Here is a 27,181-nt window from a genome sequence, read left to right on the forward strand (position 1 = left end):
GCTACACACACTTCGTACCTTTGCAGAATTTTATTATAAACACGTTTAACACTTGCTCGACTGTACAGCCATATTTCATATATCTACAATACAACCGGACCGCGGATCTTTATGCGGCGTGAAATTTTCTCTCGGTGTAATCGACAAAGACTGAAGTCGAACAGTTTCTATTCGTTCCATGGAGGATTTTAATACGATCGCGTTCAAGTAGAGATACATTGTTGAATTTGATTATGGCCTCTTGCGCATAAATATCCGCAGTCTGTATAGAACTTGACGCATTTGACAGCGGTCGGAAAAGTTGTTTTCGCGTAACCGTGTATCTGACGTTTTGAACTGAACATGAAGCGACAACAGAACCGTAGACCTTAGACAGATTTTTGTTAGGTGAATCCGAATAAATTATGTTTCTTAAAATCTGACGCCTCGTTGTTATCTGCACCCTCTTTAGCGATACACGCCGCCAGTTGGCACAAAGGGGGTGAGAAGAACTATTTTCTGTAAGATTTGCGTTGATTGACCAATCAGCGGTTGCTGCGTAGCCTACGATACTCTACGACTTGGGGTTTTCTTAAAACTACACAGGTCTCAACAGAAACAATAATTCCTTTACTTAACATAAATGTAGTCGATCACAACTCTTTAGATCAGCAGAAGCATCATCGCAAACTGAATCATACCCTTCGCTACCAGTCGAACTCAGACTCATACTCATACTTAAACTTCAGTATATAGATACTCGTACAATTTAGAACCAAGAACTCAGATACTCACTCCACTTAAATCCGAGTGCCACGATACTCATTCAATTTTGATAAGTGTACTTACAGCTTGTCAAATCTAGCTGTGCGGTTGACCAAAACTTAGGAATGCGCAGAAAAAAACAAAGACTACACTCGACGAGAGAAGGATGCAACATTTGAACGGTAAGGTACACACCTCGTCGAAACTACGTACTGTCCATTATTTCTTACAGCAGTAAACACACAAAACAACTGTTTATATCTTTGTGTGAATACACTTGTGTCACTGTACTTTTTAACTGAATTGTCGCCACGCGCATCGTTTGACAGGTGACGATCGGTTCTCTATCGTTGTGAAGTTCCGCCTATTTACCACTGCGCAGCAGGGTCATTTCCCCTTGCGGGGGACATTCAGCCGCGCAGCTAGATTTGACAAGCTGTACATATTCGCCCAATTTTTATATGCGTACTCACGTACTCACTCTACCTAGATCCGAGTACTAAGATACTAACTAAATTTTGATAAGAGTACTCAGATATTCGCGTAATTCATGTATAGAACGCTCAAGTACTCACACCCACGTCCAGTGCTCGGGCCTCATACGACTCTGCGATTTTTTGAAAACGTAAAATATACAAATGCTCACCCCTGATCCTCCTCTCCGCTACAATCGCGCCCTGCATGTTCATATTCTTAAAAATACGCAAAATGTCCTCCGGATTGTTCTCCTTAATGATCAGCAAGTAGAACGTCCCGGTCTCCGAAAGGATGTCAGGAATTTTTGGGAAAACTCGATCCATAACTTTTCTACCATTGAAACCGCCAGCCCAGCTCTTGAACAGAAGCCTTTCGTCGAGGACTTCCTGGTCACTGGTTACAACATATGGCGGATTGAACACCACAACATCGAAAATGCAGCCACTGCGCATGCAGCTCAGCAAATCCATTTGCAGAACGTCTATATCCGTCGAGTTCAGTCTGCTAGTATTTCTTGTAACTCTGCAGGCATTGTTATTCAGGTCGATGGCAAGATGGTAAGTCCGACAGTGCTTGTTCAATGCCATTGCCAGGGCAGTGATCACTACGCCTGATCCGCTGCCGATTTCTAGACACATAACAGGCTTCTTAGCTTTCAGGTCCTCTAAATCAGCTTCCAAAGCATCTATCAACAGGAAAGAGTCCTCCGAAGGCTCGTACACTGTTTCTAGATCAGTGTCCGACAAGTTAGTTATTGGAGTATCCATGATGCTTTAGTTAAAGATGTACAGGAACGTCGGTATACATCGTGCAGCATTAATTACTCTTGTCCCATAGTTGTTGCAGTTCCTTTTTCCAGTTCGGGCTGATCTTCTTTGTCTAATGTGCTCATAGGATTACTATAAGAAGAGCTATGATCCAGTAAGGCTTTCCTTTTTGTCGTGTTCTTTTCTACAGCTTGGTGGATCTTGTTCAATCTCTCCTGGGTATTTTGCAGTATGTTACTCACGACCGTTATCTTATGCTTGGCATTGATAAGCTTTTTTACATAGGCATCTGTTTCTAGCGGGCACTGTAACGCATCGTTAATCCTTTGTAATTCTTCTCCCAGAGATTCGATTTGTTGTTTCAATTCTATCTGGCATATTCTATGTAAATGACAAGTATCGATTTACAAATAGGAAAATTGTATTACAGTATAAACAGAACGAACGTTGGTTATGTGTATGTATTTTCGAGTGGAAGGAAAGCTTGCGTACCTTGTTGCACGGATTCTTTCATCCAATTGATCCACTGTGGGCTTCAGCAGACTCATCAAACCTTCTGTCAAAGCATCTCTGGTCGGATTTTCACAAAAATCATCTATTTTGTCATCTATCGACGTATTATCACTAGCAGTGTCCACATCCATCTTTTCACTTGCTTCTACCACCGACGAGATACTACCGTCTTTAGTGTAGACGGCACCACTTACCGCTTATCGCGTCATTTTGTCTTATTTTTCGGAACTTGTCGATTCTTTGCAAACAAATATTTGTAAGTGGAACGTACCATAACTTTGAAAAAGATTCCTGAACATCGATCAATTTTTCAAGGTTTACACACACACACACACACACACACAGGCAGCTCTCTTAAACATAAATTTAAGCGTGCGCAACTTTCGCGCCTTTTTACCTGTCAGTAAAATCGCTACAGCGATTGTGGCGGTTGTCGACAATGTAGATTCCTATATTGTCAAGATGTCGTTAATCGTTCATGTTCATTCGTGTCTGCATCGTTTTCTATCAACGAATTACTTTTGTTCAGAGATCCAAACGAACCTTCATGGAAGTTGAGAACGTTCCCCACATAAGAGGACCATCTATGCCATTTGCTACAAAATCCTCTCAACAAATTCATACGCAGCGCCGCCTACAGCGATCTGCAACAACCAATTCTTTATTAACAGTTGTTCCTATACAAGTGCTCGGTGTGCCCGTGGTAATCGCTGGTTCATTGATCCCCTGTGAAAGACGTTCGCAGGATCACGATGGTCCAGTGTTCTTCGCACTGTAACGCATTCCTCGCATCAATCGGCATTCTCAAGAACAACTCGGCGATCGTTAGACAGTAACCATGCCCGCTCAAACATGGACTAACCTCTTTCCTGCAAAAAGCATTTCCCACACAAGATTCGAGGAACCGGGTCGTGGTGTTTAACCTGCCGGATGACTTTTCCAATTTCCACACACTTTACCAAGAAACAGATAAAAGGTCCTAACGAAAACCGACGTAAGTACCCACGTAGAATGTTCCAACCTAAACGCTATGACAATGCAAAAGAATTATGAAGATTTACAAGCTGGTATTGGAAATTGCTTTTCAGAAAAGAATAGTTTTCGAAGTAAATGCTCAGTGCTAAAAAAAAATCTTAATTTCACCCGGTGGGTCTTCGTTTTTATGAAAAACGAGTTCACGGTTTTGTTAACTTTTGTTAAAAATAATATACACGTAAAAATGGAACACATTACAAGGTGTCCTGATGGCGCTAGTATGGTACTGTTTACTTTACGGCGTTGTAGATCCCGACGTTGAATCTGTTATTTTATTTTTTACATACGCATTTTCATACAGTCAACCAATTTTCATTTTATTGCAAAAATAATATTCATATAACACTATATACCGGTGGCTATTTCTTAATTTTTGAAACATTGCTCCAAAAACACCGTCAAGATTTTTCGAACGATTAAAAAGGCTCGGCGCAGGATAAAGAAGGCTGACGGTAGTAAAATATATTATAGGGTAGAACGAGTTTTGAAAGATCGAGTAACCTTGTGTTCCCGGTTAACAGGTAAATTCGATAATGGCAGTTTAAAAAAGCCTCTGGTTGGGAGAGAAGCGAAGAAAAAAGGAAGGAAGAAAGGGCGGGAGCGTGTTGGTTAGTAGAAGGGCGAAAAAGGGGCTACCTGCGACCCTATTCCGCGCAAGCAAGGGCCGTTGATTGGTCAATGCCGGCTCGTACCTGCGTGGCGCGCGCATAGTATCGGGCCAGGTATGCGTCTATCCTTTCCCGCACATGCCCCTTCCTTGCAAAAGGACGAGGCGGGCGGCGTGTTCGTTGGTGTTGGTTCCCGTTACGGCACTCTCCGGTCGTGGCTGGCGAAAGAGAGGTCGAGAGCCGTCGAGGAACCCATCGGAGAAGTGGCGAGCAGTGGCAGAACCGAGTCGTTGGAATTGCGGAGTTGTTGGAGCCGCCGCGAGTGTTCCCGGGATCCACCAGTGTCTCGTTAACTCGGGCCGCGCGAAGTCGACGATTCCGTTGGCTGACGAATAGAGTGCGTGCCGTGTGTCGTTCGCCGCGCATGGTCCGTCGAGAAGAACCACCCTGCTCTTTCTAATTGCTTTAATTACAAAGAGACCAGCCCGTACGACGGGAGTGCGTGTCCCGGACCTGTTCCGAGTGGTGCTCTCCCTCTCTCTCTCTCTCTCTTCGTCTCCGAGTCCTCCGTGGGATCGACGATCGCTCACGACGACGACAATGGCGGCGTGAATATCCTCGGCCTCGATTGGACTCGTCTCTCTCTCTCTCTCTCTCTCTCCTCTCCGGCCAGGTGGATTCGCCCAGGTGAATCTCCTAAGGAAGATCAACTATATCCCGATAACGGTGTGATCTGTCGTCTTCACGTTTACCGACGCTAGTGTGTCCCCTTCCCCTGGTCAACAATAAACAAATACCGTCGGTAACGCGCGTGCAACGGACTGACACACGGTCCGTTACCCCTCGCCGGTCCACTGTTACTACCCCGAGGAACGTGTACGTCGAGCAACAACATATTTTAAGTTCACCGAGTTAGACGAGAAAGTGTCCACACCGTGTTTTCTCGTCCTGAGACAACGGCGGTCTTTAAAGGTAATCCCCGTGTTACCTAAACGTTTACCGGAGCTCTCGCGGAGTGTTACGTACCCCGGGAAATCGCGGACGATCCGATCTGCAATCAAGTAGAACGGAACGGACCGGCGGAATATACCGGTGGACGCGCCAACCGCGGATGAATGGGTTACCGTTTGGAAATTTAGTAGATTAGCGTTATCGCCTTCAGTTGCGCAACCTTTTCGACACCCGTGATCGGAGATTTATGGGATTCGAGTTTGGAGAGACGTGGGTGAAAGGCATCCTACTCGAGCTTAGGTAAACGACCCTTTTGAGGACCCTTCCGTAGGGAACTGATTGTTTACTGAGCTGATCGTGGGTATAAGATTGGACGTGTAATAACACTTCGCTTCTGTAGATTTACGGGACTAGATTTCCTTTGTTATATATTATAAAGAATGGCTGGAAATTTCGACAGACACATTCTCATTATTTTTGTACAGTAATGATAGAATTTATGATTTCGGCGCCAGGTTCGATCAAATTGATCTTATACTTCAATTCCGATCGAGAAACAAACTTCACCTTTAGTAATGATAGAGATTGTCACCGGTATTGAACGTTCACCGATAAAGCTATGATTCACGAAATCTTGAAACTTGTTAGCACGATTCCGTCGGATTTCAATATACATAGATTTAAAAATATGTTCACGAGAGTGCTTTATCGACCTGTGCGTGCTACCAGCGGCATTCTCGAGATAGCTGACCGAAAAACATTGATAAGTCCCCATTAAACGATAACGACTTCGCTCATCCGTCCGGCGAAGTCTTTCGGTAAACGTCAACACAAACATTCCCATAAGAATCGGATTCATTTATTCCCGAATTAACATTTTACGAATTCCAGAGAAGATCGCGTTCTCGCGGCATGTAAAATAGTGTATCGTTAATAACGAAGGATCTTCTCGGTGTTCCGCAGCGAAGGAGCGTGAGGCGTAAGCTCCGAAGAGAGACGAACAAACTTAGGCAGAGAGAGAAAGGAGCAAAGATAGCACGAGATGAAAATCGGTGAGTCTCGGACGTAGTCGAATGAGCGGTAGCAAGAGAAGAGGGCTTGTCCGGATGGGAGTAGTTGCTGGAACGTCAATTCCTTCGGGCAGCTCGAGGTCGCGGCAAAAGAGGAAGAAGGAGAAGAAAGAGGATCGCGGAGAAGGACAAAGGCGGTGTGTTGTTGTTCGCCGAGGCGGGACGTGGAAAAATCGTTGGTTCAGTGGCCACTACCACAAGGTGGTAGGATGGCGGCTACCACCGGGAGATACGGTGGCGGTATGGAGATGAGGCACTCGAGGAGCGAGGATCTCCTCGGCGTGATATCCGGCTCGCGTTCACCGAGCCCCAGCGTGCCATTGACAAGCACCGCGTCCGAGGACGATCTGATCGCGGCCAGCGCCCTCCACGAGGACACCAAACCTCCGTGTCCTTTGTTGTCCTCGAGAGTCGTCAGGCCGTCGGGTGTACCCGCGGATCGCATCGACCCCGAGGATTCCATTAGGGACATCGTCACCGAGAATGATCTTTACAGGTGAGTACACTTTGCTTATCACTCCACTCCGCATACAGAGATCACCGGCTGCCGAGGATCTACAAACTGAACCTGTGCGAAACGATACATTCATTTTTTTCTGTGATGGAGTATTCGATATGTGACGGGTAACTCCACTGCACTCCACTCTAAAGTACCGTGGAAAAGTAAATACGAACCGCGCTCGGAAACGAAACGTGGTTGAACGCGGGTTGGTTTTCCATATTACAATGCCCGGCCTGTTTGCCCCCTTCACTTGACAGCCGGAAAGTATGCGACCCAGCATGCTTGTGCGCTTTATTCATAGTGATTTACTCCTGAACACTTCGCGCAGCGTTCCTTTGACTCGCGCGTTTACTTCTAGCGACGAACAAACTATTTTATTCAGCGGATTCGACATTGTCGAAAATTCTCGGTAGTAATATCTAGACTGCGGGTTTTGTGCATTTACAAAAAATATTTTAGCACATGAATGTGTGCTAGTTTCAGCTTAATAGTATAATTAAAAGAAGAATACAATTTTTATTTAGATCCTGTGTCCTGCAATCAATGTAAACATTCTTTATTTTGCATAAAGATCCGCAGTCTAGTAATATCATATGGCATTCAATCCTGCTTACGTATCTTCTTGAAAGACTGCAAACTTTGCACACGACAGAATCATGTTTTCTTTTCCCGTTTGCTCTGTAATCTGTTTCTCGATAAATTCTACGAGGCTGAAGCTCGATAGAGGTTTCCAGAGCTTGATAAAAATAAAATTCTAGCAGATGTGTTTCTCGGAAAAATTTCAAAGAGCGCGATAGAATGGTTTGAAAAGTCGCTCCGGCGTAAATCCTGCCCCAGTTTTTGATCCTCGCGCAGAAATGAAAGAAAGTGATGGGAAAGGTGTGGCAGTCTGTGCCAGTATCCGAATGGTCGTCATTATATCATTCGCGCGTTTGAAAAGGAGCGAGCGTCGCCGGTCGTGTTCTCCGCGACATCAATGTTTTAGCATTCCGCAGAGCGTTTTTTTTCTAACCGAAGAAACTGTCTTTCACTGTCCTTTATAGCCGGCGTTACGTGCGCTTTTTTCGATTCTTTTTTTACCGTTTCGCGCGTCATCGTCGTCTCTTCTTCTATCCTGTACCTCGACCGTGTCGATCTTTCGACCTTAACGTCGACGCGAGGCAGGTTTGCTTCTTGTTTGCGTCGCGCATGATGTCACCGATTTTTATCGATTTTTCCTGCGAATGACGTGCCTCCGATCCGTCAGCACAGTGTCCAAATTTTAAGTCTAGCTAGCCCGTTATCTCCTCGGGTCAGCTCGCTCAACCGTGACCAGAATACACGGGCTCGCTTAGCGCTACACATTTTTTACATTACCGCAAAGTTAAAATGTTGCGAGAATCCTGTTACGACCAGGAAACAGATTAACTCGTTACTCCGTTTAACTTTTTACACTTGGCGATCTTCGACGGATCACCGGTCATTGCACAGTTTACGCAATGGTAGAAAATTTCAGTGGTACGTGACGCAATTCTCGGTTTATCTTTAACTATCAATATTTTTCGTGATACAGTTGCTCGAACCGAAGCTTGGTTTTCTGATTTTCTCGACGACAATTTTTATCGTGTATGTCCAACTGATTTTTTCCGACTGGAATGCAAGAGTATTTTCGAAACGCCCGGTATAGCGACCGAACTAATATCCTGAAAACTGTGAGAGCAAGAAGGGAAAGCGCCGTTGCTTACGAGAATTAAAGGTCGCCATTGTTTCGTAACGTGTTAGCCGAGCAATTTTTCGATCGTAAGCGTGTCTGTACATAGAATTAATTAATGAAGAATGAAATCAGTCTAATGAAGATTTCGTTGCGATAGACAGCAATAGAACGGGGTTTATATCATTACACAATGAGATAGAATCGGAACAGATTCGTACCGTAAATTTCGTACACGCAGACTGCTTTATCCACTGGAAAATTTCGAATGAAATTTCTACGGTCCTTGATCGCTTGAGAACATTTTGATTTTCCACAGAGTAGACCGGATTGTATACATTTGTCAGAGAGAACCAGTAAAATAGTAAAAACACTAGAAGGACAAGAGAATATTCTCGAATGATTAAACTTAGATTTTACAGGATGATATACAGTCTATTTTTAAGGCAGCCGTTTAGGGAAACGATGTACGTAGCGAGAACTGAAAATCGGGAGAAAAAGAGCGAAGTACATGGATGTACTATTTCCGAATAATTTACGAGCCGATGTGGCTCCTTTCGAGGCTGATATTGCAGATTTACAAGTCGTGCCACCGGAGATCCGGGATTCGAAATATCCGCGTTGACCGTAAATGCAGACGAGAGAGACCAGTTACGTGGGTTTACGATGATTTCTCGTATTTTACGACGGACATAAAAACACGCGAGTGCTCACATTAGCAGTGTATCCTCGATCTAAATGTATCTACCCGCTCGATTGCATTTATTAGTCCGTTGGGCGCAGGATGAAATCAGTGTCTCTTGGATCTCCACTTTGTTTTTCGCTTGGCATCGATCGCGATCATCTAACGATCCTTCGGAATCCTTTCTAAACTGGCTTGTACAATTTCTTTCGATCCTGGTTAGACTATTTCACGATTTAGATTATCTCGTTTAGGAAACGCGATCAATTTCAAGGCCTTCGGCGAATCTAGAGATCGTAGATCCGTCGTAGATCGCAGATATATTGATTTTTATGGGCCGCGAAGATTGGATTAGTATCTCTCGATCTGATCAATGTTATTTGGAATAATATCGAGGTTTAGAGGATCTCGTGTCTGCATTTGCAGCCTCGAGAAGTTTCACCGGAAACGCGTGCAATTCGGTTTTGTCAGCAGCGCGTCAAAGTGTCCATCAACGGCGATGCGACGCCAATAAAAGATCTGCAATAAAAATTTTGCAACGATCACAACAGGTGTCGGGTTTCCTGCTGGCGAGTCGTTACAGTCGGCGCGAAATGTAACACTCGGTGACTCGTGCAACGTCAAGATCATCGCGATGCGCAGAAATGCTGTAAGATGACAATTGTTATTAATATCGGGAGAGGACAGGGAACACGCGTCACAAAATTAGAAGCTATACAAATGAATAATTATTATCATTACATTCCTCTCTGAATTCAAAGAACTCTGTATGTAGCTCCCGCGTTCTAAAAGTGATGTAGAACATTTATCTTTTGCATGAAGATCCGCAGTCTGGTTATGAGTCTATAATTTCGAGGCTACGGAGTTAGGATCCAGTTTACGAAGCGTTCCCAACTGGAAATCGAGCGACCGCCTTGCATTTTCATTGCGGTCTGATATAAATACCGGCGCGCGCTAATTATAATTCTAATTCGAACCGGAAGTACCGTAAAACTGTGTCCCGCCACGCACAATGGCCGCGTGGAAGAGAACTCGCCGTTTCCGACTCCATTCTTCCATTGTGCCGGCTTTGAATCAGACCAAGTTAGTTGAATCATTGACGAGCTATTTTAACGACCGACATTTTACCAACGTTCCTGGTTCCCTTGAAACGCTTTAGGCCGTGTACACACACGCGCCGTTCATCGGATATCGATATGTACACCCGACGAAAATTTCACCTTGCGCGAAACTACTTTGCGAAACACTTCGCTCCTCTTGCTTCCAAATACAAAGATAAATTCCCTCGAACAGTTTTAAATCGTCGGAAATATTCTCTGAAAAATTAGTAGAACTACTACACGATCTAAGAAACAGCACGGACCCGATGGTTTCGCTTAGATCCAGACTACTGTAATTAATGAACACTGACTTTGAGTTCCACAATGAGCACATTTTTTCATTCACTTTCTGACGCGAAGAGATCTCTCGCGATGATCGATGATTTATAACAACTCTGCCTCGCGTTTCTCTAATTTTCATAACCCGGCTCCGAACGTTTCCTCGCGTCCACATAATCGCGAATGAACCCGGGCGAACAGGAACTAACCGCGAACGAGTTTCCTCGATCGTTAGCCCATCGAGACCAATCGTAATTCAGCAAAAGTCGGTACGCATTGGTACTCGACTAATTAGCTAATCCAGGAAACCGATTTCGATTTACGCGTGCATAAACGTATCCGTCCGGTCTCCTGAGCAGTACACTTCCTCGCGAGAGCTTGAGAAACATTTAAAATTATATTCTGCGTTCTCTCGCTGTTCAAGCCTGAACAACAGTGGTAGCCAACAGCGTTTCGCGGGGTGTTATTAAATCGTTCTAGTATTAACATAAACAGTGCTCCCTCTCGTTAAACTTCTATTACACACGAGGAGGCAGTCATTACTCCGTACGCGATACGACGGTTTAATTAAATCTGGCAACTCTGTTACACCTGCTCGCGTTTGTAGTCGCTCGAGCTATTTTCGTAAGAGTATCTCCCCCCCCCCCCAGACGCACCGTGCAACAAAAGAAAAGAGAAAAGACACGAAGAACGCGTGTTAGAGACAGGAAGGAACGCGCGCGTTCAAGTTCGGTGTTGCAGAGGCGCCTCGAGGTTCGCCTGATAATCGTTATCTGTAATTAAAAGCAAAATCGTTCGCGGAGTTACTGTAACGAACGCCGCGGACTTGATTAATTGCATTGATTAAATTGCGCTTTAACCCGGACGCCGCGCGAGAGCTGGTTTAACATGCGATTCTAGATCAGCTAACTTATTTTTATTTCCACTTGCTCCCGTCGATTATTTTTTTATTGTTTTCACGAGCGAGCGAATAACACGGTGTAAGTACATAGTCTTTCAATGTTCACGAGACCTCGAAATATTTTTACAATTTTTTTTCGAACCCCATCGTGATGCGGTTCGAACCGCATCGAATTCATTTAAGATCGTTATGTTGTACTTTGTTATTTTTTATGAGGACCTTACTTAATAAGGCTGTCTTTCTATCAGGATAAAAATTTCTGAACTGAATGAATAGATTTGCGGGTATTTTTATAAAGTCGTGAAGAAGAGGGACTTTTGATGCGGCGTAAATCCGGTGTTAAACCAACGTGCAACGCTTTGCATCGAACGGAGAGCTGCTAGTAATTTCCTTTGAAGCCGATTTCATTGAGAACGCACACCGTGACGCACCGAACGTGCGTGTACACACACGATCATCCGCCGCGGAAGCCGCTCCTTCGTCATTAAAAATGGAACGCTCTTCGCTTTCCGTTTTTAAAGGCGTGCGCGCTCGCGCCGCGCCGCCTCGGCTCGCGAATACTTTGTCAATGATTCAACGTCACCCTAAATCAAGCCGGGACACGCTCACGCGAGAGCAATCCTAGCAGGAAATCTGCGTGTAAAATTTCTGCGCCGCCGCACGGAACCGGTGCGAGAATCTGCTCTCCCGAGAACCATCGTTCCGTCATTCATCTCTCTATCTCTTTTTCTCTCTCCCTTGCATACTACCTGTTCCCCTCATTTTCGTTATTCAATTATTCAGCATCGCGCCAATTATTATCGGACTCTAGATTTCATTCCCATTTCCATGAGTTTCATTAGTGAAGAGTTTCATGTATTCCGCAAAAATCGAATAAAAAGGCATCTTTAGAAATTTTTTATGGAAAATCTAGAGGTTGTATCGGCTTCAAACTTGGTGGACAGATTCGTTAGTCTTCAGAGAATATGCCCAAATTTGTTGCACGTGAAAATTCTGATTGTGTCCAGAGTTATAGCATTTTAATAATACTGAACCAGCAAGCAATTGAAAACCTTGAAGCAGATTTGTAATCTGTGCAACAAAAACGAATAAAAAATATTGGGAAATACTACTCAATGGAAAAAAAATGTAAAATTGCAAGTACACAACGGGTTGGAGAATAGTATTTTCTGAAGGAGATGGAGAGAGGCTTCCCGAATCGTTTGGGATTCGCGGAACCCGGGCCAGACGACCCGCGTTCTCGGATTTTCGCGTGTCACGGCTCGCGAAAGCTGAGAGGCGTGTCCGCGCATGAGACGCTCATGCTCTCGCGGTTGGTTATTTCGAAAGCACGCGGTTCTAAATAAAGCTGCGTCGCGACGGAGAGCCTCGGAGGGGCTTCCTTGTTCCGAGTGGAAAGGTTAAGGGAAGCAGAACCTGGGAAATCGGGGACGACTGTCCATCTGTACCCGTATTTCGGTTGAGGTCGAGCGTACACAATGGATAAAAGCTGGGACAGAGGAATAAATACGTCGGGACGGTGCCAGAGATATTTCGGAGACGAAATATTTGAGAGGGGTGGCAAGGGCCGGACTTTTGGCAATTCCTTGAAAGCTTCTTCTTTTGCTCGGCGTTTCTGTTCGATGATAGCTTGCTTGGTGCAATGGTTCGTTGGAGAAGAGACAGATACGTAGCTGTGAGCGTGCTTGGGTCCTTTATGGCTTTGTTCATTTATTCTTTGCAATATATTGCTCAATATTATATTCCGTCTGTACTTACTAATGGCAATTCTTTGAAGACTCGTTCAATGCTTATGTTGAGTAAAAGATAAAAAATAAAATCGGATGTCACCAAGTTCAACCGTAATCGAGCTCAGTTTTCACAAAAGGTTATTCATCGGGGGGGGGGGGGGGTAATCGATCGAAACAGGACGCAGGCTTCAGGGTTGACCGGAGGAAGAGGGAGTTGTCCGAATGTCCGCTATCTTTAGCTCGATTCTTTTCTGTAGGCTAGGCTGTTAGTACAGCTCTTTACTCGCACGAGTCAATGGTCACGCGTCGCGGAACACGTTGATTCGCCGATTCCGAACCGTTGGCCTGTGCCGGTGGCATTATATTCCTATTAAGACCTCGAAAAAAACGTCGTCGCTGTCGCCGATGGCCGCGAAATCCACGACGAGGGAACTGGGACAGGCTTACTTTCCTCTCGGGGAATTCCTCCATCCTCTCGCAACAAAACGTTTTCGCGGCGAGCCGCAGCAAAAAAAAAATATCTATAGCTAGGTACTCGACAAACTAATCCCGGTGGGAGCGGAACGATCCACGGAATCGGAGCAGTAGGCTAAACGATCGAGCCGGTGAAACGGAGCAGCCTCTTCGACGCGTTTTATCGATCGACGACGCTCGCTCGAGACACACCGGCGCAAAAATAGTCTACGATCTTTTTCCTCTCCCGCGTTTGCACTCCGCTGCGTTTCTTCCGTAAATAAATTGAACTTTGCGCGATCTCGCTCCTCTCGGACGACCATTTGTCGTCACGTTGGTCCCGTATTTACAACCGAGAAAGCGAGCTATCGACGTCCTGAGGCCGGTTGTTGCGAAAACCTGCGACGTTTACAACGCTTAAACACCGAACCAGTACATAAATCGCTTACGCTCGTCACATAAACTTTTATCCCGTGTGTGTCTCGTATCGTTTTAAAGCGTCACTCTTCTGATCGTTATTGCACAGTGCGATTTATTAACAATCGCATTTCGCTGTACCTTATCCCAGATTTCCTGTTAATCGAGCTCAATCAAACTTTTAACTCGTTCAGCAATCTTGCAGCTCATAATTGCGTATATTTTCATGTCGCAAAATAAAAATTTCATTCTTTCTCGAATCGTTTCAATCAGCTGACAATAATGATGCTTAAAAGTACTTTTGAGTAAAAGCTAATGATCATTCACGAAAGTAGAAGTCTATAAAACTTTACAAGAATACGTGACACGCTTTTACAAAACCGTACAAAATCGTTTTAAGAATTGTTTAAAATCCCGACTTCTCCTGGGGTCAGCAATGCGCAAAAACATGTAGAACTTTACAAGTTGAATTTTACTGAAAAATTGTTTTCCCCGGGTTTCCGACAGATTCTTTTTTAGAAGGAACACGGGTATCCGTATATTGATACGAGAGTCGAAACAGCGAGTTTCTGCGTAACACGTCGCCGTAAATATTTTACGGCCCCCATCTCCGCATAAGGATCGAACGGCGAACAGGTTGCCAGTAAATTCGCGAGAACGGTTTTCCTGCCGACCGAATTCGCCACTCGTACCGCCGGCAGAACCGTATCGAATCCCGATCGAGAAGAACGCGGTCTTGCCAAAAAGTCGAGGCTATTTCTGGGTCACCGGTGTTGTGCCCGTATACTTTTACCGTTTGACCGTGCGCATCAGAACTTTTCTGTATATTCCGCTCGAACGGTTCCACCTTCCGCGAATACCGTACGCTTCGCAGTCCGAGATTGCAGATTTTCCATTTCGCGTCCGCGGCCGTGCAACTTGTAATTTCACAATTCGCGGACCGATAATGGCGGACCTCGCGGAATGGACGCGATCGGAGACGCAGATGATTACTGGAGAAAGGGACAGCCGTTCGACGACTGTTCCTTAACACATTACCGGCGATTATTTCATCATTTTTCAAAGTCTGTGATCCATGGCCGAGGACTTTCCAACTCCGTAAAATTAAAGTAATTCGTTGAACAAAATAGGAAATGGAAACGTGTTGAATAAAGTGTTGCAGTCTCGTCGGAGAATTTTACGATTGGAATTGACTGGTTCGCACGATTTGACCCAGAAGTATTTTCAGCCGTGATTTATAAAAGATTTCTAGACAGTGGCCCAGAGAATCGGCCACGGGAAAGTAAAAACGCAAAGACGATCAGGCCTGCTATCAAGTTTCTCGAACAACGTTAATGACGATACACGGCGCTCGCACGTGTTCGCGATCCGGTATTTAATCCCGTCGGAGGAGGAACACGATGGAATTCATTACGCTCGATAATTCGTACATTTTTCAAACACGAACTGTTCATCGACTGCCTGGACGGCCGCGGTCTGCTATTTCCAGACGGATTTATTTATTTATCCCGTGCAACGGCGCGCTAAATTCCAAATGCCTCATCGCTGTGAAACAGTTCCCGCTAATGTTCTCGCCCGGGTTGCCCGGTGTATTGAACGCGTTAATCACGATTTTCGTTCGAAAGAGAAGTTTCACCTTATCTGCTGAATTCGCGGAGTATTTGTTCGAGTCGAAGCACAAGTCGCTGCTGCTGACGATAAAAATTTCGTCGTTCCACAGTGTAGCTAATAGACTGCGGATGTTAATGCAAAATAAACTTTGTAAGAGTTCATTTCTGTAGGAAGTACAGGAATTTTCTGCAGATTATCTTTTACGATTGCAGCTCGAGTCCATAATTCTTCGTACGGGAACTGCATAAACTGCATAAACGATTCAAAGCGTACAATGGCTCATCGGAAGAGTAGATTTCCTCGGATCTCGCTTTCGCTGGACGCCTCCTAGAGGCCCGGGGTCGCATAAATAAGCGTTTCCTCGTGAAAAGGGAAACGCGCGAGCAATAAATATTTTTGTCAACAGTCGACGCCCGTAAATCAGTCCCGGGCCCCGTCAATGGAGAAACTGCATGTAAATCGGTTCGACGATTCTTCCGAACAACACCTGCATATCGCAGCGATTCGTTCTTCGACTCGTTTCGTTCGTTCGTTCGTTCGTTCGTTCGGCATTCAGTGGGCGTGCAAAGAGGATTTTCAGGCAACTTTCTAAGCCGGGTATATATCCCGGTGAAAGGGTTAATAACGCTGAATAACCGCAGCCGAAGGCGCGCGAACGACCGATCACAAAAGGGCTCGGCCCCTTCCCCCATCACCTCCCCCACACGCCCTCATCCATCTCATTACCGTTTGAAAAGATCGGTCGATGGACGAGCACAAAAGAAAGCGAAGACTCGTTTCCATTTCTCGGCCCGTTTTCAGCGTACTGGGTGTCCACGAACTGATGAACGAAACCAATGAATCCCCATACACTCCACACCCCATAGGACACACCCCTTGGACAACCCTCAAACCCGCAAATCCATTATCGTTCACTGATTATAATTTACTTTCATTTAATACAGCCAACACAGCCCGACTAATTCGAATTTATTTGTGTAGCAATCCTTTCAACTTTAGTTAATTTAATTGCAACATTACGAACATTTAAATTAGTTAAATTAAACATTTTTAAGTGATTTTTAACGCGTGATTGCCGCGTCAATTTTGTACGTTTCGCAAAGGTCTTGCGTGGTTCCATCTCCGCAATTTTATGATCAGTTGAACGGTGTTGCGCTACGGCGCGCGGCGCTTCGCCGCAGAGAATCGTTATAGCTGATAAAAATGGTTGTTCATTGTTGACCTAACGGTCGTCGTCGGAGCAATCAAAGGAGGCGCACCCGAGGGTTTCGTTCGCGCTGGATTTCATGTCACATGCTGCGAATGCGCATCGAAATGTGCACGTGAGTAGTCACGCGAATGGCAAACCGTAGCTTTCTAATGTCCATTTCTTTCGCCGAGTGTTTCTTTTGTTAGCGATCCTAACGGTTCCCCCGTACAGCTAAATATTCATCGATGCATGTGCATCGAAAAGTTCATCTTGCCAGCGCGACGCTGTATCGAGCATACAAAATGTGATTAGAAACAGTGAGACGTGACGATATAGTGGTACGCACGATTATAATGAATCTTGACCTTTCGGTGTTTTTATGTACCATTCAATAGAAATATTGCATGAATGTTTTTTGCGAGAGTTGATTAGACAACGAGCGCAGGAGAACAATTTGACGGATAGCCCGCGAGGTTGCTCGTGAACGCGCCTTTCATTGCTCCTTACGAAACGCGTTAATTAAAGTTCCCGCGACCTTTAACCAACAGCCTGCATTGTTGTCTTCGATATTTTCGTTACTGTGCCGCATGAAAACTAAAGAACGTGATTTCATTGACCGTATAACGGCGTCGGGCCTTGAAACCACCGGGAAGAAGCTTCATTCCAGAAGGAAGTCACGTTCACGGCGAAGAATGTTCGGCAGCGGGAGTTGTTTTATTACTGACTTTCGTTTCGGGTGCACCTTGAATATCTGATTCGCTTAATCACCTCTTTAGCGCACCTTATTAAGGCGCGATGGGCGTGCGGATGAGTGAAAGATCGAATCATTCGAGTGCCTTGAATCATCAATCAATTGTTGGCGATCAACAAAGAATCTTAGCGGAACACCAATAAATTTTAGAGACCGGGGATGGGATTTTATGACCTAGGAAAAAGGTGGTAGGGTCTACCAATAAACTCGAGGGTTTTGGGAAAAGCTTATCAACGAATTTTATGGCCTTGGAATATATATTCTTGCCTGCCAACAATTTCTTGGACCTGGGAAAAAATGTCAAGACGTACAGAAATAGGATTAACCTAATCCGAAGAGTACCGAAGACAGCTTAGTTACGTGGGAGTGAAGAAGGATATAATTAGATGCTTATTTAATCTCTTTAATGAAAGTATTGACTCAACTCTGTCATATAATCATCAAGAAAGTCCCGTTAACATGTATAAATGATAAATTACAGGATGCCGAGCTGTGAACGAGGCCTCGAGCAACAAATTTATGAAACATTGATGCGCGTGCAAAAGCGTAGCCTCAAAGTAACGCAATAGTTTTGTTTGTCCGGTTAGGCGTGTACGGAAAACCCGTTTCCACGCTGACAACATTTTCTATCGCGTGATTAATAACGGGTCACATGCTACACGCATGGAAGAGTGTTCCCTGTCGGTTGTTAAATATTTTCCGCTGCTCTGATCCGCAGGAAGAGATAACGTCGCGAAATAGGCTCGATCTTCCGCGCCTACTTTCGTTCGAGGATGCAAATCCTTGCAATGAGGTCAGCGTGGTCGGAACGACAGCTTCGAGACGTTTGCTGTCCTATAAATTATAAGTTAATGTACAAAATATATTGTTATGAGATCAATAAAACAGTAGATTCTGAATTTTTGTCTCAGGATTTAGTCGCCCGATTGAGTCGAATATTTTTTTCAATCTAGTCCAGAAAGTTTGCTTTACAGCAAGAATACTCTCGCCAACAGAGTGCGTAAACGATGACTTAATCTACCCCTAATTTCTCGTATATTACACTGTGGTCGAGTTTGGAAGAAATCCCTACCCTACTGTTACCCTCGTAGCCAGAGGGGGACGCTACCCCGTGACCCAGTTGGTTCATCCCAGAAAAGATCGATCGCCGTTCAAAATCAGAAGTAGTCCACATCCGATCGATGAATCATGCTCGTCCGCTTTCGAGGCGGACTCGATCGGGGCCATCTCGAATTTGAATAAAGTTTCGCGATCGGATCCGGAGCAGCGGACACGCTCGATCGACACGGTCTCGAGGTGTGCAATCGTCCGGATCGAAGAATCCAGGGACATTTTGTCAAAAACGATCAACTTTCTCGCATCACTCCACTGCAGCTGCACCATTGCACTTCCTCGATGTCCATCAATCTCAAAACTTGAAAGACATCATCTTAGTCGGAACATTAATCTTGGTTCGAACATTAATTTCATTTTCTTTGCGATCTTTTTCTCTATTGCCAAAAAATAAGCGAGGTGTTCACAGTGATCGATAGACTGCGAATCTTTAGCCCGATGCACTTGAACCCTCACCATTTCACGAACGATATTTTCAAAGGGACTTCTTCGTCACCCATGATATCCTTAGTGTCCGGTTCTGCACGAAAGTTACATAAAAACGTGAACAGATATTTTCGATTTGAACGTCGGAGCTATCGATTGCAAGCGTCTCGCAGTGAGCCGGATCCGTCACCTTCGTGATCGCGCTAGAATTACATCGGACAGGTTCTCCTGACGTCGGACGCTGGGAAAATGAGTCTGGGAGGGTGTGCCGGGACTTGGCGGGCCCAGAAGCCGGGGCATAGTCGTCCGGAAGCCTTTCGAGGGATCGACTCGTGGATCTCGAGGCAACTCGCGCGCGTCTTTCGGATCGTGAAAGCGAAAGTTCCGAGAGCCGGAGAACGGGCCCGTCGTGCGAGTCTGAGAGACTGAGAGACTACGAACCGTCCGAGAAGAGAAAAAGAGCAGGAGAGAGGAAGTTTCGGGGACTCGAGGGCCCGAGGAGAACGTCCGGCCCCGGAGAAATCGACCAGAGAGAGGATCCGAGCGCGCAGAACACCTCGAGGGAGCTGGCCACCATGACCGAAAGGTCGGATCGTTGCTTTTTAAGCTCGTTATGCCTCGCTTGGATTCCATTCCGTGGGACCCAGCCGCGTTTCCGGTTTCCAAACGAGAGATTACGATCATGGGACTTCGGCGAGTGCTGGGTCCTAGGCAAATGACGAGCGCAGTGAGAACCGAGATTCGTTTTCGGGATTGTTCTTCTCGCTGCTGACGATTTGCGAGATCCTACTCTCTGTGTATGCTAATTTGCTCTGTTGCAAGCGAGGAACAGTGCTCGTGACAGTATCTTGCGAAATTTATATCGTCGAACTGGATGTCCCTAAAATTCAATGAAATCCAGAATCGTTGCAATTCTCTAAAAAACATTGTTCTGTTGTAGTTAATGGAATAGCGTTATTCGTTTTTGTGAAAGTATCTTGGAAAATTTATATTATTTTAATGACCTGACTGTTCGTGAAAACGCATTGGAACTTTCTCGGACCTAATCTAAGACTTCCCAATGTTATTTATTTGTTTATCGTTGCGTCTGTCTAAGAAACATCGAAGCAGTCGTATCGAAGAAGCTTTATCTTGTTCATAGAAAAGCGTTGCTCGTTATCGTGAAAGTATCGCGGAGAATTTATATTATTCGAACAATCTAAGTGTTCATATAAATTGATTAAAAGTTTCTCGAATCTAAATCCAAGTCTTTCAGAGATTCGTTGCATTTCTCTGAGAAGCATTAACTATCTTATCAAAGAAGATTCACCTCATTTTTGCTGACATTCTTCCTCATTTCTGAAACGTGCAGAAGAAAGAACTCGCAGAGTCATTTATTTATCTCGCGGAAAAAGTTTTACATTTTCCGCAGCCTCAATTTGTATGTCTGAATTCCGCGTGTAAACATCGATCGAATATTTTTCCGCTGGGCGTGGCAGCGCTATTGGTTAATTGGTAGCTGCTCGCGTTTACCGCTTAATTAGATTCTTTCGAAAGTCCACGAATAACTCGGCACACCGGATTGGAAACGACGTATGCCGGGATTCTTAATGTTTCATCCGGCGTACCCTCGATTATCTGTTCAATCACCTCTATCCCTCGTAGCCGGCGGGGCCATTACTAGCGACGATCATTTTCTCGCGGACATAATCGCGCGGAACGTTTCACCTTTCTTGCACTGTGGCAATCGTCAAATTGTTTCCTCTTTAGCGTGTTTTGCCGTGGTTCGAACACGTTCGGCGCGTTTCTCGCTGGAAATGCGCATTCTCGGACGACGTGGTCCTCAAGCCAAACTCTCCAACGTCGCAATCATTATAATCTATTTGCGGACATCTGCGCGCGCTCAGGCCATTTATCAATTTTTATATCAACGCAGAATAGTGACCAGACGAAATCAAAATTTTCCACGTCAATCGCATTACATATTATTGTTCGCGGACATCTGCGCGTGCGCTCGTGGCGTTTATCAATTTTTAAATCGGCGCAGAGTAATGACCGGACAGAATTAAAATTTTCCGCATCGATCGGAACAAACTGAAGCCAAATTGAAATTTCTTAATACATCCCGAATGTACACTGCTTCATGATCAATCTGCTAATGACTAGACTGCGGATTTTATGCATTTATGACAAAAATGGGTACATGTAATTTAAAGTAGTGGACATGTTAAAAATATTTAAGAACATCGATATATTAGTTTCAGCTTCATTGAATTATTAAAACAAATATACAACTTTTATTTGACTCCTGTGTCCTGCAATCAATGCAAACATTTTTTATTTTGCATAAAGATCCGCAGCCTACTAATGACATTTTTTATTAATCTGTAAACTTCTCCGGCGCGTGAAACCATGTGTGGAAACAACATGAAAGCCGCACTTCGGTCGTAAACGAAAAGTGGGAAAAGCGATTGCAGTCTGTGTGTACATATTATCCGCATTACGTTTCGCCGATTATCTCGTTAGCCATTGTGTACTGTCAACCTTGTCCACAATAATTAATCTTATCTTATCGTCGTCGAGCGTGTTCGGCTATGGCTGTTACCGCTCAGTTGCCAAAAACGTTTCAAGGACGTTGCGCAATTCGCGGTCCTTGACTCCTCGAGCGTAAACATTTTCGCCTCAGGTGACCAGGATGTAGATTCCGTTTCGAATTCCGCCTAATCGCAACCTCGTAGACGGAATACAAATGGGGGGATCGGATTCTTCGGATAATATTCAAAGAACAATTTGTTCGATTCAGCTTCGAATAAATTTCGAACGTGAAAAGATAATCCAGAAAACAATTTCAGTAATCTAGATGAAAGAATTGCAACAACTGGACTGAGGAGTTTATGCGATTACAGTCGGATTCCAAAGTGCAGTACGCAACAGGCCACAGTCTACAACGCGATTAAGCATTCTCCTACGACCGCCTGATTGTATACTGATTTGCTTAATGATTATACAAATTTATTTGCAACTAAAATCTGCATGCTATTGGATAAATTGATATTTTCTAACACCTTTAAAATGATCATCATTAATAGACAGCGGATCTCCATGCAAAATAAAAATTTCTTATGTGAACTACAACAAATTAGAGTGAAATAGAAATTCATTTCCTTTCTTAATACGTTCAATGGGTTGAAAGAACTGTGATAGTATCTTTAAATTTTTATAACATGTTTACTGTTTAAATTACGCCTGCTAATTTTTGCCGTAAATGCATAAAGATCCGCTGCCTACTCATTAATGTATTCTACCATCTTCTTCAAAGTCAAAACTGACAGAAATACATAAAAATCCGCACACTGACGCCCGCACAGGCTCGAAGCATCGCTGTCCAAAGTTTCGCCGAGAGAAGTCAGCGATGATTCGCACGTTTCGAGCGCGGAATTTTTCATCTGGTCGGCGCGCGGTGTTACAAAGACCTCGGGATCGTGCAAATAGGTTTTTTTCCCCGCCGAGAGCACGACTCCGAACGGAAGAAAAAGCGAGAACGTTCCCATAAAACTCGTTCGATCGGTTTCCGGGTCTGCGTCCTTTGCGCTCGAGAGCACGCTCCGGGGCTGATTGAATGTCCGCGAGCCGGAGCCACCCGTTCGAAAATTACGTAAATGTCGAGGTGGTTGACACTGGACGTGTTTTCTGTTCGTAGGTTCGTGTTGTTCAAACGCCACTACGACAAATACGTCGCCCTGGCCGCCAAGTACGAGGAAGCGAAGGGGATCGCGTACTACCTGGAAGAACGGTATCACGAAGTCAAGGTACGTGGAAAACGGATTATACCGATCTCCATCGGCCGAGGCAGAAGCCCCGTAAATAAACGCTGTGCGCTGGCTTTAATTGCGTGGAGACAGGCATCGGCGAAATCTAATCGCGGTATCTCTCGAAATAAACGCTGTCGAATTTCCCCGAAACGGGAAATCCATCAGCACCGTATTTTAAGCGGAGTCTCTTACCCAACTGTTTGCTAATTTGTATATTTTTTTATTATTCGTGGGCTACCTTTTAACTGGCAAGACTTTCAATAAGTTTTGATCATTGTGCACCGTTCAGGGAATTGGGACCTTTATATCTGATGAATTAGATCGGATGAATATTCAATTCTGGAGAAGATCTAGTCAACTTGCATGCAATGTGTACGAACAATATACAGGGTGTCCCACCCGACTTCGACATCTTGATTTTCTCGCTGTTGTTACTCGCAGCAAAAAATGTTTCAGAGGAGGCTTGAATGGTATCGAGTGGAGCATATTCTGATGTTATTAGTTTCTTCGTGAGTGGACGCGTAAAGGTCATATAAAGGTCAACTTTATTTTTTGATATGGAATGAGGTATTTTTTAATTGTATTTTATTGTATTTTAAAGGGCGTACGAATACTTTTCACACCCACTGTATATATTTAAGCAAAAGAATAAACACTTTAAGACACTCCTTATTGTTTCATGATAAATATAAATTACGTCGTATCGGTGTTGATTGGGGCAGAATTTTTGTTACGTCGATTTGATTCGTCTCGCGTTACGTCTCCGTGAATGTTCACGATTAGAAAGTCGCTCGGTTAAAAGGTTAATAATCGTAACTTAAGAGATCTGCAATCGGAGGTTTGTTTCTGGGTGGTTACACCGTCGAAGAAATTAATTCGTTGAATTACATTTTCGTAGACAATGCAGATTCCCAAAGATAGCTGTCGAGAGAGTATACAATTTGTTCCGCATTATCATCCGAACGAAAATTGGATAGGACTGGTCGAACGATTGTGAAAAAAATATGAAACAATGGGTGTTGTTGCGTGGTATGTGTCGGAGGTGCGAACATCCCATTAGCCAATGAAACGTGGCGGATTCGTCAGCCTGGGAAAAAGATCGTCGTTTCCTCTCTATTGCTTCGGATTACGTGTACAGCTAAAGTAGAATATGTCGCAAGATTAGACATCGGATACGTTGAAACGGAGGCACGTAAATGCTGAAACGCGACGAAGCCAAAAAAGCGACGTCGATCGTTGGCTGTGTGCTCGTGTTCTCTTTCTCTTTCTCTTCCTCACTGTCAAAAGAGAGACAGAGGGAGAGACTGGCTGCCGCCATTGCTGTAAACGCCGTTGATTTCGTAAACTCTAGTAAAACGGTCGTCGAGAGACAATTATACAATGTACAAAGCTCCTGACCGAGCTAGTTAGCGACCAATTCGAAAGCATTGGCAACCAACCTCGAACTAAACTCGAACTAAAACTCCGGGATTGCTGCTTGACTGCAAAACTGCAACTGGATTGCAACTCGATCGAGTCTGGATTTTTGTCGCAATTGAAACTTTCACACGTGCCTACAGAGAAATTAATGTCTCTGTTGACATAAGTTAATTTTAACAGGAAAGGTCTTTCGCCTAAAATTTATTTCTCATTCTCGTTTACGTACATCTCAAAAAATATATAAATTAACCCCTTGTCGTGGAAGAGGAAAGAAAATTTACATTTTTTGTATGGCTACATTTATTTGAATGCTCAAATATTGATTAAAGGCGAAACATTCATACATATTTGTCAGACTTCGCTTAAAATCATCATCATCACGAGTGTGACTCGTTAAAATACGGCAAAGGGGGTTAATCTTTAAATTCGTCCTCGAGCAGGCTACGGAAAAATCCTTAAAAAAATCTCACCCGCTCGAAGATAGATTAATTTAACAAACAAAATGCAATCTCCATATTTCACGAATGAATAGTACAAAAGAAAATTCACGTCCGCTGAAAACTTCTATTCAATTGTCACGAAACAAACTCTCGTCTATCCACAAAGGTTTCGAAGATATTCAATTGCAGGTTGACTATATTCCGACGCCGCGCGTGATTCGCACTGTTTTCGAGCCTGCGAATTGTTCGTATTCGCAACGAAAATACCCTTTGAAAGCGTCGCGGCGGTAACGAACAATAGAGCGAAAAGGCGGATAAAGCGTCGGAGACAATGGCAAGGCTTTGGAATTAACGCGCGACGAATCCCAACCGGTTTTCGAGTCTCCGGGACCCTTTCGTTCCAATTCGGCGAACCGGCTCGCAGAAATTCGCGCGAGTGCCGCGTAATGGCGCAATTAATTCACGACGACGATTGCGGAGACGCGAGACGGTTCTTCTTCCGCGATCTCGTTAGTCGGGGCGATCGTTATCCGAAGACTGTGTGTGTGTGTGTGTACCTCGTTTCTGACTCTGACGAGCGCTATACTTAATATCGCGTCCCGCGAACTTAATATTATAATGGCGAGACCTGAGCGCGGTGTGATATTTCAGTCATCCAGGTGAAAATAATTCGGTTTAGATAACGATGTTTTAAATCGTGTCACGGGAGAGAGTCGTCGCATTTGGGCTGGCGGCGTCCATGCTGAAATTACAATTTGATTCGTGTCTACGTCCATCTGCCTTCTATTAAGTATGCCGGTGTATAGCAATAAATTTAATTACGTGCCACTTGAACTAAAACGTTTTCGAATATTAAATCAAGAACAAGATGTGAGCAATAAAATATTTATATTAATTAAATTTCGACTTCGAAGTAGTCGAGGACACCATGAGCGCGCAGAAACGTGCAGTTCAGCGATCAGATATTGCTAACCGATACCATAAACGTCGTGTTAGCGTTTATCGGGGCCTAAATCGCATTCTTGATTAATCGCGGCTACGTGAAAAGTCATGGTCGGAGTATCATCCAGTTAACTATCGTTCAATTTGATGGGTCGGCGTGGTAATTACATTAACACGGCTATTTTTAGCCGACCATTAGGGTAGGGCTCCGCGGCTGGTGCATCGGTTGATCGAGATAAGGGTTGAAAAACTGCATGCTTCGCGAGCAAGCATTGCACCTTAATTTTCTCGTGGATCACCGTCGATTGGGTAGCTGCACCACAGCTTTAGAAGGAGAAATCTCCCTCCCACGCGCGTTCGCAGTCGTAGCTAAAGGTCTCGAGCGTTTTTCTGGGGCTTTCGCACGCTCTTCGCGGAGAAATTTGATAGCGATTCTGTTCCGTGGAAACGGAGGCCGCCGCACGCTAACATGGTTAACCTAATCCAGATTAAACAAAGATTTGTTCGATGCATTCGATACCCTTCATCAGCTATAGAATTACTCGGGGAAATGTTGCTGTGCTCGAAACAAAAATCAGATTTCTACCTTCCCGGCTGACGCGTTCTCGAAGATTCTAGAAAATTAGTTGCGGATCAGTTGCATTCTCGGGAAAGTAAAATCGTAGGACCCATAACAAAGGTTGTGCGCTTACGAAGAAACGGTGGAGCCAGCTGAAAAATTGTGAGGTCTGTAGAAACACGCGAAATGCGAACCAGTATTGTTAACAGTTAACCGGGGATCTGTATCTGTCGTGACATGTTATTTATTAGGATAATACTACGGAAATGATACGAAATGACAGTACAATTATTTATTTTAATGTCAAACACAAGACTCCGCTTCCCAGAAGGAAAGAATAACTCGCAGGTAACGACGCTTACTTTCCGGTCGACCTAATATTGTTTCGCCGTGACTCGGATAGCGCGCAAAACATTGTACTTGACGGCTTCAATTTCTACCCCCGAGTTCCTCGGGTTTTACGGCACGTCAATTACCATCCAGGTTATTCCTCGAGATCTTCCTTCCCAGATACCGGTGCTCGGGTCGAGTGTTGTTCAGAAATAAATTGACGGATGCCAAGGTAAAGAAACTTGCCAATTTGAGCCACCGAAATAGGGGATGAGTCACGTTTGCTGAACCGAACGATACCTGACAGCGTCCCTAGCTAGCTTCCCTAATCCTCGGATCAAGCTAAAGAAGATAGACTATTCATTTCCGCAGACTTGTGGGACTCCCGGCTCGGTGACCCGACGCCTTCCTCATTGTGAACTCCGTAAACAGGGTAACTCCGTTCTAACAAGCTACCTGAATCAGGAAGCGGGGCTGTTAGGGCTCGGTTGACATACCTCAGATTTGTTGGCCTCTTTACAATGTGCGAACAGGATTTGCCAAATTAGTTTGCGATTGCTAGATCCTGTAGTCGGTATCTTGCAGTCCCACGATTAGAGCAATTTGTGCATCCTCGTGTAAATGCATCCGTGTAAACCTCCTAGGACAACGATGGTCGACGTTCTATGACATATGTTTACGGTATGAAAAC

General features: G+C 44.5%; 2 protein-coding genes across 6 annotated transcripts in view; one reads left to right on the top strand and one right to left on the bottom strand.

Moving 5' to 3' along the window:
* Positions 1–15: 15 nt before the first annotated feature.
* On the bottom strand, positions 16–3,152 carry Hemk2 (HemK methyltransferase 2). Its single transcript, XM_076429985.1, has 4 exons — positions 2,899–3,152; positions 2,481–2,739; positions 2,046–2,369; positions 16–1,992 (listed from the first exon to the last, which is right to left on the bottom strand). The coding sequence occupies exons 2-4, from the start codon at positions 2,630–2,632 to the stop codon at positions 1,308–1,310; spliced, it is 1,161 nt and encodes a 386-aa protein (XP_076286100.1). The 5' UTR covers positions 2,633–2,739; positions 2,899–3,152; the 3' UTR covers positions 16–1,307.
* A 5-nt stretch (positions 3,153–3,157) lies between these two features.
* LOC143211984 (uncharacterized) overlaps positions 3,158–27,181 on the top strand; it is a 30,867-nt gene continuing 6,843 nt past the window's right edge. Inside the window, exons 1-4 of one of the 5 annotated variants that reach the window (XM_076430193.1) lie at positions 3,158–3,495; positions 4,058–5,116; positions 6,059–6,661; positions 22,689–22,797. In XM_076430193.1, coding sequence (XP_076286308.1) covers positions 6,375–6,661; positions 22,689–22,797 — 396 coding nt within the window. In that variant the 5' untranslated portion in view covers positions 3,158–3,495; positions 4,058–5,116; positions 6,059–6,374. The other 4 variants (XM_076430194.1, XM_076430195.1, XM_076430196.1 and 1 more) reach the window with 4 other exon arrangements.

This window comes from Lasioglossum baleicum, chromosome 9 (genome assembly GCF_051020765.1).
Source record: "Lasioglossum baleicum chromosome 9, iyLasBale1, whole genome shotgun sequence".
Classification (NCBI taxonomy): Eukaryota; Metazoa; Arthropoda; class Insecta; order Hymenoptera; family Halictidae; genus Lasioglossum; species Lasioglossum baleicum.

Bases quoted from the DNA above. Each gene is read 5' to 3' on its own strand.
- Hemk2 (XM_076429985.1), bottom strand. From the start codon at position 2,632: ATGGATGTGGACACTGCTAGTGATAATACGTCGATAGATGACAAAATA. The intron at 2,370-2,480 runs GTACGCAAGCTT...TCATTTACATAG, and splicing joins GAAAGAATCCGTGCAACAAG to AATATGCCAGATAGAATTGA. The intron at 1,993-2,045 runs GTAATTAATGCT...CTTTAACTAAAG, and splicing joins GCAACAACTATGGGACAAGA to CATCATGGATACTCCAATAA.